Source organism: Silurus meridionalis, chromosome 14 (assembly GCF_014805685.1).
Source record: "Silurus meridionalis isolate SWU-2019-XX chromosome 14, ASM1480568v1, whole genome shotgun sequence".
NCBI lineage: Eukaryota > Metazoa > Chordata > Actinopteri > Siluriformes > Siluridae > Silurus > Silurus meridionalis.
In genome coordinates this window covers 6,183,698-6,200,860 of record NC_060897.1, presented here as the reverse complement: position 1 = coordinate 6,200,860, position 17,163 = coordinate 6,183,698, and the positions used below count along the sequence as shown (strand labels likewise).

The following is a 17,163-nucleotide window of genomic DNA, read 5'->3' as shown; positions in this document are numbered from 1 at the left end:
AGAGATTTTGAGCATGTGGCAATTTATGATTAATTGTTTGAATTTATCTCTACCAGGTTACATAAATACTTGTCTTGTTATAGTGCTTTAGGCAGTGGTGTTAGCTTTATACCATGCATGACCTGTGTTTGTTTATTTATTTATTTATGCTGATGTGTGGCTACAAGAAAAGGTCAAGAGTGCCTTTGCTGTTCGTCTTTTATATATAATGAGTTCCCATGGGGTTTTCAGCTGGTCAGTACTACTGTATTTGCTGCTTGTTGATTTGGAATTAAATGTTATATAATTTAAGATTATAAGAACGCTCTCATTTGATGTCTCTGGTTGTTGTGTGCAGGTAAGGGAGATCTGATTGGAGCAGACCTGCCGGGGCGCGATCAGGTGATCAAGGCTAATGCAGATGTAAAAGCTCTGACCTATTGCGACTTGCAATACATCAGTATCAGAGCACTTCGTGAGGTCCTCGAGCTCTACCCCGAATACGGCAACCGCTTCAACGAGGACATTCATCACAACCTCACATACAACCTCCGAGAGGTGAGATCGCCACAGAGACATTGTATTTTAAAGTTATTTAAAGTGACCATATAGGAAATAGTGATTAAAAATTACTGCATGTTTTTTTGGGAGGTGAATACAATAGTTTTTTTAATGGGCTGTAATTGTAATAAGATGACATGCAGACCACATACAGGAGTCTCGTGGTCTCAGAGGTTCACCAGATGGTAATACGTAATTCATTGTGCCTCAATGGGCCTATTCACACTTCAAATTATCCAGCAAGGAAACAAAGAAAACCACTGACACAGATATAGCAACCTTTTTTTTTATAGAAAAAAGTCTTTAGTGTTAAATAATTAAAGCTAATTAATAACTAAATATATACCAATCTATTCAAAGCAGGTTTACTAAAATTAAAATTTTAATGCAACTGTCACATTGTGTCTCATTTAGTCCCTGTTTCAGTTAATGTTCAGTATAAAATGTTTTAAAATCTTTACAGTGCTTCGAGGACTAATTTGTTTCCATCATCTCTTGTCTATTCTTCCCTCAGGGTCAGACTCGATTTCCTCGCTCTCCGAGAATTTCACAGGTACCATTAGCACAGGCACATTCCTTGCATGTTTATAACACACAGATGCACACATACACACACACACACACACTAACTCACACATGTGTATTCACAGTTACACACGTTCACACAAAATATTCCTAGCTACACACATATGCTCACACATTCACACTCAGGTAAGTGACAAATTTAGACACCACTGCCACCATTGAATCTTCTGGGATTTAATACTGGAGATGCTTGTGATAATAACTTAACTGTGTGTAAATTAGACTTTCAGAAATAGCTCTGTCAAATCTAAAGTATAAGCAAAATATGCACTATATGGACAAAACTATCGGGACACCTGACCTTCTCCAGCCATATTTGTTTTTTCCCCAAACTGTTACTATAAAGTTGGAGGCACCCACATGTACAGTATGTTTTTTATCTGCTAGCATTACATTTTCCCTCTATTTGAACTAATAAACCCAAACCTGTGCACAAAGCTAGCTCCATGAACATATGGTTTACATGGGTTGTGAGTGAGAAGTGGAAGATCTTGAGTACTTTGCTATCTGGTGCACTATTTGCACTCCAGGCCTCCTCACCCTACATCAGTGCCTGACTTTACAAACACCCATATGGCTGAATGAGCACAAATCTCCACAAGCACATTTCAAAATCTAGTGAAACATCTTCCCAGAAGAGTTGAGGTTATTATAACAGCAAATGGGGACAAAGGTGGAATGGGGTGTACAAAAATCACATGAATTGTATGGTGAATTGTCTAAAAACTGTTTGTCCATATTCTGTATGTATAAATATGTTTAATTGTCTGTAAAGCGATTCAGTATGCAGCCTTTTGTCACTCTACAGTGAGGGAAAAACCATGACATAGAAATAAACGCAGAACGAAACACACGCAGAGTCACAGTTACCATCTGACAACAGCATGTCACAAAGTGTATTATTCCTGGTATTGTATAGCAATTGACCAACAATTGCATTGTATAATGAATTGTTATTGGACACTTTTTTAAAACGTTTTTTACTCACATTAGTATAAACATGTGACTTGAATTACAGCCAGAACTACTGCTAGAGCTGCAATTAAAGAAAATGGATCAACACCTACTGACCAATCAAAATAAACAATTCAACAGGACTGTAGGATAAAATGTGTTTGCTACTTACCTTATAAATGTCAGTTGTTTTTCAGTTCTGTAATCTGTTTACAGTATATTGAACTGGGCTTTCTTTTTATTCATATAATTTTGTAAGAATGTCTAACATAAGAGATCTTATCTTTCACTAATTCTCTTGTCTCTCCTCCATCTTTCAGGGTCGTTCCGAATCCCTCCTTACTCCTGAGCCAAAACTACCCTTTATCATCGAGGCAGAGGAAGAGGACGATCCAGGACAGGAAGTTGGCAGGCAGCCTTTGCTCTCCAGCATGGAAGGGAACTCAAACCATTCTGCCCTGAGTGCCATGTTAGGGGAAGAGCTACGGAATTTCAACATGCTCCGCCTCTGCCGCTCTCCAAACCAAGGCTACAGAGGACAGAGCCCCTCCCCAAACCCGTCATCCAACGAGGAGCTGTGTCCACCTGTGATCAACATGGACCCTGTCAACCGCCCGGCCAAGCTGCTCATTCCCTCGCTTACATGCGTCAGTCCATTAGATCTGAGTCCCAGGTAATGGCTATCACTGCACTCTTAATAATCACACCGCGAAAATACAAAATACAAAATACAACAATGCTCAAATAACTTGCATTGATTTCAAACTTTTGGTGCGCATGGTTGAATCAGTGTCAGCTAGTGAAGGGGAAGTGGTCGCTTAGTGGTTAAGGCATTGGACTTTGGATCCGAAGATCATGAGTTTAATTCCCAGCCACACCAAGCTGCCACTCCTGGGTCCCAATCCTGCTCAGTTGTATGAATGAGTTATCTGCAAGTTGCTTTTTGAGTTATCTGCAGAGGCTGTCAATCGATTTAAATATTTAATTGCGATTAATCGCATAATTGCCAGGAGTGCAAAAACATTTGCTATGTTTCAACACGGACGGTTAATGAGGTGATACCCAAGAAACTGTAACTCTTCTAACTTTCATACGAATTGCATGATTAATGAATATTTGTATTCTTTATATGTCATTTGGTTTATTTAAAAGTAGGCATTTCAAGCCTTCTATTTATATATTTATCATGTTTGTTATGCAAGTTTTATTTGTGTATGTAAAGAGAGATGACAGAGACAACAGAGAGCGCCCCCTGTCTGTTTGCTTTATTTTACAAAAGCACAGCATTTTGTTTTTATTATGAGTGTCTACAAATAAAAGTAGACTCTACATATTCTAAAGATGTATTTCTTTATCTGTATGATACAAAAAGACAGTAATTTAAGTTATTTTCGGCGTTATGAGGAAAAAATGCCATTCAACGCGTTTGTTGACCCCCAGAGGGTAAATTGTGTGCATCATGGCGGATTTTGGTGCTGATTTGAGACTTGTTTCATCAGTAAAACAAATGTTTACAGATTAAAAATCATTTTTACAGTGGTTTATGACGGTGATCAGGAATGTCTCTGTGCTCAGTCATGTTTACTTCGCTGACCGCCTCTGTCTCATCCACATTAACCTCAGACTTCCTGTTAACTTCTGCCCTGCTCACTGGTTGCTTCGTAAACTAGTCTACATCTGTGGTGTGTGTAAACCAGGAAATGATACAGCAGTGGTAGATTGAAAAAGTCGAACAATGATAGGAAATAGGTTGATGTGCTGAAAACGGTGCGCAGTGAGAAGAAAAATATTGATCATGTCACCAAATAGATTAAAACTAAAGTAACGAACCTGTTTTGAAAATGTAAGAAGTTAAAAATACAGATATCTGTGTAAAAAAATGTAATGAGTGAAAGTAAAAAATTATAAATAAATAGTGAAGTAAAGTACTGATACTAGAAAAATCTACTTATGAACAGTAGCAAAGTATTTGGACTGCACTACTTCCCACCTCTGTGGTGGACAAAGTACACAAACCATGTACTTGAGTAGAAGTAGAGATATACTAAGTGTAACAAATCTCACTGGTTCCACGCTGGAAGAAAGAGAGTATTTTACTTTCACTTTCAGCTCGGCACTTTCATTTCCAGTACTCACGCCGGGGTTCACCCACACTCTCACGGTTCCGGACACTTTCCGCCTGAACCCACTCACAGGTCGGTCCGTCGTTTCCCAGCACCCAAGCTCCTTGCTATGAACTTTTAAATCTAAATAAACAATTCAATGTATTATTTGATTTATTATGGCTATAATGTTCCTATTATCATTTTTATCACAAGACTGTTGCTTAATCAACTCTTTTATGTGAAAAGACTCTAATGTTACTCTTAACACACCAGTCTATTAAAAGAATGATATTAATTACTAAAACATTTAATGATATCTATTAAAATTATCATGAGCCCAAAATCTTCTTTTCAACTACTTAAAAAAAAAAAAATCGCACAAATGAGGCCACGGGTGTTGTGGCAAGTTCGAGTCAGAAGTTCCTTCGATATTTATTTCTTTTAAAATGTTCTGCTTGCTGTTGAACTGACGCTGAACTGTATGTTGGTGATCAGTAGATACACCAAGCGCCAATCAAATCAAGTTTAAAAACAGAGTGTGCGCTCGACCCTGATTGGTGGATTAATGCGTATTTGAACAGTTACGTATTTATTCACTAATAAATAAAAAGGAACGACTGATTTCACAAAATGTAATTGAGTCAAAACTAAAACATTTGACATTTGTATTATATTGTACTAAAGTTAAAGTAAAAGCCTCCCGGAATGGAAATATTGAAAATCACGTACAGATATGCGAAAAAGCTACTCAAGTACAGTAACGAGCAGTATAGTAAGATATTACAGAATTTTACTATCAATAGTTATACTAATATACTATCAAAAGTTTTTTTTACAGATAAAGATTGGCAGCAATAGTTTAAGAATCCCTGAAGATAATGCAACATCACGGGACAGTTATAATAGTTAACAAAACCTAGAAACTACAAAGAAATTAAAAAAGTAAAAAAACTCGCCTTAAATATAAACTAGAAATATTATCACAGGAAATATCAGTGGTAAAACACCTTATTACTTTTTATATCAAGACATTGCTACAAGCGTCTTTTTATTTTTATTTGTTGTTTCAATGTCTACACTTGAAGTACTGAATCATGTTTTAGTGTGAGGGTGAGTGGACAGTAAGTGGGCTGGGATTTTTCAGTTTAGTCATTGTAAATCCAAAGACAGTTTTCCAGAAATGGACTATAAAGTTATCAATCTTTTTGCAATACATTTACTGGCATTTGGCAGATGCACTTATCCAGAGCGACTTACAGTTACCTTATTTATACAGGGTGGTGCAGGGAAAGGGCGAACCTGGGGCAATGGAGTTTCAGAGTCGTCACCAGTTAGGACGTCATGATTGTGTCCCATCTGCTTATTTCGATCAAACGGGTTCAGCCTTTAAAAATAAGTCTCCAGGTGGTGTTCGAACAGCCTGCACAACAGAGAATATTGAGGCTGTTCAAGCTGTGAAGAGCTCTGGCCAGTCCATTTGACAAAACATGCATCATCACCATGCCAAGACGTTTCTTCGCAATTATGCACCCATGTTGTAATCGCCTAAGCAGACGGGACACACTCATGACATCCTAACTGGTAACACACTGTCACCGTTCTTAAAAAGGTCTTACAGTAAACTCTCGGTGTGCACCACTCCACTGCTTTATTATAACTAATGGCAAGGGGTTCTAAACGGTCACCAACTCCTAGTTCCAAAATTTCCAGTTTCCTTGTGCCACCCTGTACAAACTAACCAGCTCAGGGTTAAGGGCCTTCGCGTCTTTTATGTAATTTGCGGCATTTTGCATCGAGAATTCATCCTCAGGGTCCAGATCGTCAATAGCGAGTTCTACTGCCAGGTTTTAAGCCGTGTGAGCCTGGGCAATTGGCGAAAGCGACCGGATCTGTAGCGCAAAAGTCTCGAAACTTCTTGATGCCGCCTCCTATGACCTTTCAATCAGTCCAAAATCTTAGCTGCTGAGCTCTACCTCCCAATCAAACATAAGGTCCTGTCTGCACATCTGATCCTTTGTGGGAATAATCAGAATTTCTAATTGTCAAAAAGGGTCACATCTTATGTAAAACAAAAAAAAAGAATTTACGAAAATAGTCTCTACAATGAAATGAAACAAACATCTGACATATTTACATAGTCTAAAAAGCTGCAATCAAACAGTCCTTTTTCACTGACTTGATTGCTTTTAATCATGCAAATTTCCTGAAAGGTCAGCATGCTTTAACGAATGTGGAAAACACAACGGGTTGTACAGATATGTGTTTAGATCGAGACTTTGTGGGAAAGAGCATATTTAAATTAAATGTTAGACTATGCTGATGTCTTGCAGGGTTGTGGATGGTATTGAGGACAATGAACCGGCATTTCACTTCAACGTGGAGCCCAGTGAGGTCACATCGAATCGAAGAGGGAAGGGTAAGTGCTTTTTTTTGCTTAGCGCTTGCCATTTTGAGTGGATAATTGGTGGTGAATACTGTACGTCTCACCTATTAATAAGTGTTTGTGCTGTTTAGATCCATTTCAGGTCAATGCCAATCTTTTACTTGAAACGGAAGAAGTTAGACAAAGCATCTCCCAACTCAATACAGAGGTATTCAACGACACACACACTTTCACACTTGTTTTTCAGGGCTACTGAACATAAATGTTTTCATTTTATATTTTACATTTAGTGTACATGAAAAAAAAACATTTACTCTTACAACCTGTTTATAAAATAAACTTGTTTAGATAGATAGATAGATAGATAGATAGATAGATAGATAGATAGATAGATAGATAGATAGATAGATAGATAGATAGATAGATAGATAGATAGATAGACAATATGTGTAAAGAATAAGGGGTTTATGGTATTTACAATATGCAATATGTACATTATATGTACATTATATAACTGTATAGAAGATATACACAATGTTTAATGCTGGGACCTGTATAAGTCTTTTCAGAGTTGTGTTTTATTTTCCTGGCCCAGAAATAAGATTTATCTCTGACTAAAATCTCACAAGGTGTATAAGAAGGGTGGTCCTATCAGTTGAAGTTTTTCCTTTTTTTCTTGACACGTGTTCATCAGGGATAAATACACATCATTAATTTTAATTCTTAAATTCTGTTAAGCTGCTTTGAGACAATGTCCATTGTTAAAAGCGTAATAGAAATAAACTTGAACCTGAACTTGAAAAAGGGTCTTTCAACATTTTTTGAGCAATTTCCTTATAGTTAGCTATAAATTATATAAACTACATCTTTGAAAAAAATGATAGAGTCTAATCTGGAGCATCACCCCTTTCATGTCAGACACTTGAGTTGCAGTTGTAAAAATGGGAAAATGACAAAATGTATTCAAACTAAATATTTATTTTTAAACTGATGAAACATTAAACTGAAAATATACAAGATTTTTGGAGTGTTTAATACATCACTAATGCACTTTGTGGGCAAAAATGTATTTAAGGCAATGCAGTAATCAGTGTACATGGCAACCAGGCAATGCAAGTTGGAAAAATAAGTGTATAAGAAGAAAAACTGATCATAGGCTATTCTAAATATAAACATATAGGAACAGATTAGTCAGCTGAAAATGTTTCTTGCACTAAGGGTATTTGTGGTAAACAAAAAAATTATAATGAATGAATGAATGAATGAATCAATCAATCAATCAATCAATGAATCAATGAATCAATCAATTAATCAGTCAGTCAATCAATCAAACAAATGAACAGACTCAAATTATTTAACAATGACTTAAATAACAAACCAGTATCAGTGCAACACCTTTGTTTCCTATGTTTCAGATGAACTGCTTAAACCAAGAAGTGTCCAATCTGGCCAAAGGTCTGCATGAGATGATGCACTTCCTTCATACCCATTTGACCCTTCAGCATTTCCCTTCTGCCCTTTCACCATATTCCTCTTTTAACCTCCACGCACAAACCAGCAACACCAGCCTAACAGCATCTGCCTCTGACTGGCCCCCTCGGATGTCTTTAAACATGGCCACAACTCCCAGCTGTGGCTGCGGAAGAGGCTCTGTCCTGGGACAGGAAGTGGAAATGGAGCATCTTCATCCACCTCCCAGTCCTCCACATAGCTCCTGCTCTCACCCTTTGTGCTGCCCTGAACAGGAAAGACTCTGCGCCGTGGGACTAGAGAGCCAGCCGAGCCCATACCAGCCATCCAGGACAACACCAAATGCACAATATATGGGCCACTCAGTGAGCCGTCCTGTGCCCTGTCTTCTCAGTTTGGCTCCAAGCAGGATGGCTTCTCAGACAGTCTCTCCAAGCCAAGCTTTGTGTTCGCATGGCAGCCACAGTCAGTCGCACCCCTCTCTAAGCCTGCAGACCACCCCTGACCTCACCTGCCAACGTTCCACACCTATCCACATCTCTCTTACACCAACTGGCCAATCACAGCCCTTTACAGCTGTCAGTCCACTTCTGCATGCTGGGATTTGTAGCCCAAGCTCCTTACACTTGCCAACAGGGCCTAGACAGAATGACCTGGTCGGGTCAAGCCCTGTTCACATGCCTGAACACATCCCGAATCCCACTGCCGAAATGACTGATATGGAGAGTTTGGGTCCTGCAGGGGTCTAAACCACAGTACTTACTATATTTCCTTCACAAATTTTTCAATGTAAAGACTCACTGCATGCCAGTTCCTCCAAAAAAAAAAAAAAAAAAAAGCAGTGGTGTTGCAAAGAGTTTACAGCCTGCCCAGAAATGTGCTTCTTCTTCTTTCTTTTTTTCTTTTTTTTTGCCTTTGCGTTCACACTATTACCTCATGATCTCCATCACAGCTAGCTTCACCAAAGAACAAGTGCTACTTGGCCTTTTAAACAAAACGAGACACGAATGTTTAAATGATGACATGTATAGGATACAAACACAATAGAAATTTAATTAGATATTCTTTTGATTGCAAAGTATGTGAAGAGAGATTTGTATGCCAAACAAACCAAAACCAAAATCATTGCCAAAAGCATGGCATGAAGAGGATGTTTCCAGTACATTTCTAGTCCCTGAGAAAGATTCACCTTTTATTAGTAAAATTTTTTAGTCTAGTCCACTTGAAGGCTCCTTCCACCAAGAGGCTCTAGGTTGTCAGTGTCAATGCATCCCAGTAGTGTTACCTGTCAAAGGGAACAGAAAAATGCCAGGGTTTGGGTTTTTTAGAGGCTGTTTTTCTGATTTTTTTAAGACAATGACTGAACTAGTTTTTCTCTAGTTTTCCAGGTCAAAGCACTATTTCTACCAAAAGGTTTGGTTCTGATGAGTATTCCAGGTAAACATTGATTCAGGGCATCCATGCTGCATCACTGAGAAACAAAATAAGTGATTATCAGCAACAATAACACGATTATGTACATAGTAAATGAGTACCCATATTAAGGACTGGTAGCTCAGTGGTTAAGGCATTGAACTCTGGATTGTAACGTCAAAAATTCTAAGCCAAGCACTACCACTGATGGGCCCTTGCGCAAGGACATTAAACCTCAACTGCTCAGTTGTAAGTCGCTCTTGATAAGGGCATCTGCCAAATGCTAAAATGTAAATGTAAATATTAATGTCCCAGATCTCTCAAAGGGGCCTGAACTCATTCCAGGTGGGAAAAAAGACCAACGAGTTAAGGAATCCCTGGGAGTCCTCATCTCACATGAGTTCTCATTTGTCTAAAAAGCTCACTCATTAGTGTACAAATGGCAGTGCCTGGGTATTGCTGTAGGAAAGAGGAGTAATGTGAAATGTGCATGCAATGTGCCCCACATAGAAAGGGGAGGTAAAGCTGTTTCTTGATGCATGAGCTCAAATATACTGAATGTAAAACTTTACCAAGTGTCTTAGATAAAAACATCTTAAAAGCATTTTGGCCCTGAATAAGTCTAATAGCAAAAGTATTAAACACCATTTAAAAGTAGGTTACATGAAATTAGGATAACATTTAGGAGCACTTTGCAAATAGGACACCAAGGTCATTCTATTTGTAGTAACAACCCTTGTGAGCAAGATTTACAAGTCATTTATGCACCTCTCTTCATTTCTTCTTCTTCTTCTTCTTTTGGTTTCTCCCATTAGGGGTCGCCACAGCGGATCATCCGTCTCCATACTACTCTGTCCTCTACATCTTCCTCTATCAAACCAACAACCTGCATGTCTTCCCCTACCATATTGGTCTTTTCCTTTCTTCTTGGGGGCTCCATTCTCAGCATTCTCCTACCAATGTACCTCATGTCCTTATCCTGCAAATGTCCAAACCATGTCAATCTCGCCTCTCTCACTTTGTCCCCAGAACGTCCTACATGCGCCGTCCCTCTAATAAGCTAATTTCTAATTCTGTCCATCCTTCTCACTACCAATACAAATCTCAACATCTTCAGCTCTGCTACCTCCAGCTCCACCCCCTGTCTTTTAGTCAATGCCACTGTCTCTAAACCATACAACATCGCAGGTCTCACCACAGTTCTATAAACTTTCCATTTCACACTTGCAGATACCCTACTATCAGAAATCACTCCTGCCACTCTTCTCCAACCACTCCACCCTGCCTGCACTCTTTTCTTCACTTCTCTAACACACTCTCCATTACTTTGCACTGTTGACTCCAGGTATCTGAACTTCTCCACCTTCTCCACCTCTTCTCCATGCAACCGCACCACTCCACTGCCCTCCTTCTCATTCACACACATGTACTCTTACTCCTACTGACTTTCATTCCCCTTCTCTCCAGCGTGTACCTCCACCTCTCCAGGCTCTTCTCCACCTGCTCCCTACTCGAACCACAAATCACAACATCATCCGCAAACATCATAGTCCACGGAGACTCCTGTCTGACCTCGTCCGTCAACTTGTCCATTACCTCTATAAACAAGAAAGGGCTCAGAGCCGATCCTTGATGCAGTCCATCTTCACCTTGAACCAGTCTGTTGTTCCTACTGCACACTTCACTGCTGTCACACTGTCCTCATACATGTCCTGCACCACCCTCACATGCTTCTCTGACACATCTCACTTCCTCATACAATACCATGCACCTCTCTTCATTTGAATCAAATAATTCCACATAATTTTCCTTTGTCTGATGAATATTTCAAAGTACTGAAGTGGAGGGTCGGATTGTGCACTGGGAGTTCGATCCCAAGTTTGGTTTGCGCACATTATCAGGGTATCTATGTGATTTTGGTGTCTTTGATTCAAGTTCTCCAGTTTCCTCTGGGTTCTCTGGTTTCCATCCTCTGGTGTTCCAGGAATATGCTGTGTAAGGATTGGCTACTCTAGGTGTCCCATTCAGGATCTATTCCCACCTCAGTGCCAGTATTCCCAGGACAAGCTCCAGATCAAGCACAATCCTAAGCTTTTAGACTGAAAGTTAAAATATTTAATTGTTTGGATGAGGATTGAAAAAGTGTTAGCAGACCAAAAAAAAACTCTGCACTGGTTTGGAAACACACAAAACAGAAAAAAGTAGATGATTTGCTAATTACACAGGTTGCAAGCTAGCTAGCAAACATTATTCAAGCTCTGACAGGTACCATTTATAAAATGGAAGTCATCTATATACATAAAAACCTATTTCCAGAATTAAATAGTACAAATGTATTCATCAAATGAATTCTTATTCTGGACAGCTTGTGCCATTGAGATTGTGGTGGGAGTTTCTCGTGGGTCTGATTAAAAATATTTTCTGGAACGCATGCTATTTTTTCTAACGTGGATATGCCGCTTGAGTTTTATTTTGTAGAACCTAGAAACTAAATGTACTACAGATAAGCCGGTACTGGAATGCTGTGGTAATTAAATTACCACACTGCATGATTCTACTCTCAAGATATTTCCTTTTATGTTTTTCTCTCTTGCTTTCTTTTTTTCTCTCGTTGCTTTCTTTCATTGCTTCGGTCGTTCAGAGGGGAATATTTATGACTTGCTATTATTAGCTTTGAGTAGCTTATTGATTAAAACTTGGTTGGTAATTAAATGTTCCAGTATTATCCTTTACACTTTTAATGAAAAACAGTGCACAGGTTTTTTTGGCTGTTTTTTCTGAATCTATTTTAATATTTATTTATTTATTTATTTATTTATTTATTTATTTATTTATTTATTTGTATTATTTATTAAATGTCCTGCAGATTTTAATAGCATTATAAGGCTTTTTTAGACTTTGTTATATTATTATTACATTTTTAAATGTTTTGTTAATGATCATAAATGTATGAAACATGTTTGCCTGCCTTTTGGTGTCCTATATTTGTATTTACCAAGCACAATTATTTTTTCCCCCCTTTTTTTTCTCCATAAAAGCATAACGTTTGATTACATCCAATGCTGATTAAGTGTACCGGAAATATTTAATTAAACGTTGCATTTTTTGCAGAAGCGCGGACGTGCCTATGTATTTTCTCGTTGTTGTTTCACTCTGCAAATAATCAGAAGAAAAAAGGTAATCCGTAATCTCAGGGGTGAGTCGTGATGTGAGGCCTAACTCCATTGAGAGCCTTACACAACTGTTTGTTTACTTTCCCTCATATTTACTCTGCTTATTTTTCCCAAAGCACATTTTGTCAGACAAAACACAAGGTTTTAATGCGTAAAGCTTCCCACGCAGGTTGTCTGGCTGATGGACAGTGTCACTAATAGGCTTTTAAATTTCTCTCTCTCGCTTTCATTTTCTGTGTTTGTCCTGCAACTATGATACTCTTACAAGATCACAGGTTTTCACATTATCTGGTTTGGTGTAAAGAAACAGCATGGGGACTTGTACCACAGATGGTGGCTGCCTTTTGTAGGATCGTGCTTTTAGGCTATAATGAGCCCTTCATTAGAACACACTATAAAAAGACATTGCCTCGATGTTTGACTGTTTCATACACAGACGTTGAGTAGCCCTGATTAGGCCGACACCACTTGCTATTCTGATAAGCACAAAATGAATACACAAAAGTATATATGGACAAAAGTATTGGGACACTGACTTTCCCAGCTGTATGTGATTCTTCCAAAAACTGGTTACAATTGTATAAAATGTCTTTGGATGTTATAGAATAAAATTTTCTCTTCAGCTAAGCTAAGAGACCCAAACCTGTTCAAGCATAGCAATGCCCCTGTGCACAAAGCCATGAACATATGGTTTACATATTTTATTGTGGAAGATCTCGAGTGGCCTGCGATAGATCTTTATAACCCTATTAAACACCTTTGGGATGAATTACTTTGGGAGGAACTCTAACTGCACCCCAAGCCTCCTCACCTCACCTACATCAGTACCTGACTTTACTAATCCTTGTGGCTGATTGAGCACAAATCTCCTCAAGCACACCCCAAAATTTAGGAAAACATCTTTTTAAAAGTGTTAAGGTTATTATAACAGCAAATGGGGACTAAATGCAGAATAGGATGTCCAAAAAGAACATATGAATCTTATGCTAAGGTGTCCACAAGCGTCCATATAGAGTATAATTACATGTATTGCTGTGGAGCATCCAGAAAGTGGGTGAGTTCCTGTTATCACTTATGGTTAGAACAGGTCTGTCACCAGTCTTGATTTTTATTTTTTGCTCTCAAAGTGTGTACTTTTGTATTTTTACACAAGTACAAATGCAATAGGATTATTATTACTTTTACTGGAGTAATATTTAAGCAGAGGGTTAGTACTTAGTACTAGTTTTACTCCAGTACAGGAATGGTGTATTAAATCTACCTCTAGAATTTCAATAGTTCTGAATGTCATTGTTGTATTGCAGTTAGTTAAATAAAATGAATAAATAAATTAGAACAATTGCAGTGCAGAGAACTTTCTTCTGTTTGACTCTGAATCTTTATAGTTTATAGTGAGGTGGTTAAACTGATGGTAAGGAAACATGTTTATAGCTGCTATAACATGAAAAAAGTGAAAAGTTAATAGACATTCCACAACATTTAATGAGAATTTAAACGATTACAATTTAAATGTTCATGTAATGAATAGACAAGTGTACATGTAATGAATAGACATTCAGTGTCATCCAGATGAGGATGAGGTTCCCTTTTGAGTCTGGTTCTTCTCAAGGTTTCTTTCTCATGCCATCTCAGGGAGTTTTTCCCTGCCACAGTTGCCACTGTTTCTTAGAAATTAATACGAACAAACTTTTAGGCACTAAACTAAACTCTTTTATACAAATTTATAATCACTGTATCTGCTTTGAGACAATGTCCATTGTGAAATAGAAATAAAAAAAAATGAAATAAATAGTAACAGTAACTCCGCTTCGTGTCAGCCCACATTAGTCAAGTCAAGTACACAGTACACAGTAAAAATGAGACAATGTTCCTCCAGAACCCTGGTGCTACACTAAACAACATAGAGCTACAACACACAACATAAAGCTACATAAAGTGCATCGAGTGCAACCTCGTGGTTATTATTATTATTATTAATATTTAATAAAAAAAATTATTATTCCGTCCTTATTATCAGTTATTATTTACATATAACAGCCCTATTGTGTTTTCACGTTATTTAACACCTATTGACAACCCGACAGCTGTCATTGGACTTTCATTAGAAGTGAATGTCAAGTAAACAGCTTTAGGTTGTTTTCTCAGTCCAGCGAAATGTGTTGAAATTCTTCTCTGTACTAAACACACAAGTGCTACAGATTCTCATGTTTCCAGATGGTTTGGGGGAAATTGGTTAAATGAGCTAAATACATTTGGAATTGAGCACTGCTATGCTCCATCCACCCAGCTGCAAATAACATCTGCTTTATAAATCTGAATACATTTCTAATTCCAAACACGTTGTAAATCATGTGCTGCTCTGCAGAGAACAATATTCTTGCATTAAAGAATAGTCTATATCTTCGAACATTAGGACAAATCCTTATTTATAGCAGATGGTGGTTGAAGGTTAGGTGATTTCATTTTAATTACAGCCTACTGCCTGTGCTCATTCAACCATGGTAGTAATTAGCAGCGTTTATGTTTGACAGAGTGTGAGTGGGTGGAAAATAAGCTATTAGGCTGCGTGTGTTTATTATTATTTTCTTTTGCACTTCAACAGAAATCTGAAGAGGACACATAATGAAAAATAATCTCAAGAATGTTTTTGTTGTTATATGTACAGTGTGTAGCGCCATCCTAAGGTGAGTTAGGCAATTACATTTATAAATAAGTAGAATTTTTTTTTCAATAGATAGATAGATAGATAGATAGATAGATAGATAGATAGATAGATAGATAGATAGATAGATAGATAGATAGAGTTATGGAAAAAACTTCCATATGAAGAGTTCCGATGTGGGGAAAAAGGTAGAGGTAACCATGTAGGTGAAATAGATTTAAAGCATCACCATTTTTGGAAGGTACATATAATAATCAGAGCATTCAAACCGTATACTTATACATTTTATTTAACTTCATTAATATAATTGGATACAATAATAATAATATCTTCAATAAAACATGAAAATATATGTACCAGCTGGTTTAAACTGGTGGACCATTTTTCTGCTTCCGTGCATGTTTTCTTTGTGGCCTTGTGGGTTTCCTCCTCTGGTTTCCTTCACCTTCCAAAAACATGCCAGTAGGTAAATTGTTGGTTAAGACAAATTACCACTAGGAGTACATTTGTGTGAGAATATGTGCGTGCATGATATCCTTTGATGAACTGGCATCTCCTCCAGGATGCATTGACGCTTAATGTCGCTTTCCTGAGAGAGGCTCTGGATCATGGCAACCCTGATAGGGATAAAGAACATACTGAAAGCCAGTGACTATAATTAATGTTTGCAATGTGGCAATAATGTGTTACAGTATTTTAGAATATGTCTAGCAGTTGGTAAAAACAATCTAGCAGTTAAAGCAAATTAATTACCATGGCACGATTGATTCTTTAAATAGTTATATAGTATGATATATGAAATATATGAAATGTTTCCACCATCATCAGGTCATCAGGTGATAAATAAGTGAAACATTCACTGACACCATTTTAATAAACATTAAAGGTACTCAAGGATATTTTTTCCGGTGCAATCATTTGGCCACATCCTGTGTCCTTTTTTTTTATCAGTTAAGGGAAATGTATAATCAAGTTCTTTCACATGGACCTTGACAAACCAAGTCTTCCTGGACCTCACTTTGTGCACATGCTGGAACACACTTGGGCGTTTTAGTTGCAGAAAATCCTCCTGGATAATTCTCTGCTTTCAACAGTTTAACAGTAAGAGAACCACATGTGAGTGTGACAGTAAAGCGACCACATACTTTATGCCATACAGTGTAGTCAACTACTTATTCATTCCCTCAGGCAGAAGTGAAAATGTTGGCTCGCTTGGGGACGTCTTAGGGCGGCATTTTTTTACTGGATGCCCATGTGCAATAATTTTGGCACCCAGTTTTGCCACACCAGGTTCTACAACATCAATCTTGACAAATCAAGTCTTCCTGGACCTTACTTTGTGTACATTGTCATGTTGGGGCACACTGAAAGAAACTGTCATGCAACAGTTCAACAGGAGAGAACCACCTGCGAGTGTGACAGTCAGGTGTCCACATGCTTTTGCCCATATATACCAACGACCTATTAATCACACAAACACACAGTCATGTTGTCAAGTCTTCCTGGACCTGTGCGCACTCCCTATTGCTGCTATCTCTCTTGCGCCTTTATACTCAGAATGTTTACATCTATTTGGATGTACATTGCACCTTACAAATTGTTGAAGTATATTTGGACGTATAAATGTGTATTAACAAATTCACTGTTTACATTTACTCTTGTGTATGGTCATTAAGATGTTTACGAGATATAATTACTCGGTTTATATATGTGTATTTATTACAAGTGCACCGCTGTTACTTCCATACAAAATCTGTTTGGGTATTTCGATTCCTCTGTCTGCACATATGGTGGCATTGACAATAAAACCCTTGAACCTCAGGTGAAAGAAACTGCAACAGCATACAAAAATAATGGATATTTCTCTGCTTTGGATTG

At 37.9% G+C, this 17,163-nt stretch overlaps 1 protein-coding gene across 2 annotated transcripts in view; it reads left to right on the top strand.

The window, feature by feature from the left end:
* Positions 1 to 10,336, top strand: part of kcnh4a (potassium voltage-gated channel, subfamily H (eag-related), member 4a) — a 44,963-nt gene extending 34,627 nt beyond the window's left edge. For both annotated transcript variants that reach the window (XM_046865431.1, XM_046865430.1), the window contains exons 11-16: positions 338 to 537; positions 1,055 to 1,093; positions 2,400 to 2,752; positions 6,515 to 6,600; positions 6,699 to 6,775; positions 7,983 to 10,336. In XM_046865431.1, the coding sequence (XP_046721387.1) occupies positions 338 to 537; positions 1,055 to 1,093; positions 2,400 to 2,752; positions 6,515 to 6,600; positions 6,699 to 6,775; positions 7,983 to 8,786 (1,559 nt within the window). In that variant the 3' untranslated portion in view covers positions 8,787 to 10,336. The remainder of the gene's footprint in view (positions 1 to 337; positions 538 to 1,054; positions 1,094 to 2,399; positions 2,753 to 6,514; positions 6,601 to 6,698; positions 6,776 to 7,982) is intronic.
* Positions 10,337 to 17,163: the final 6,827 nt, after the last annotated feature.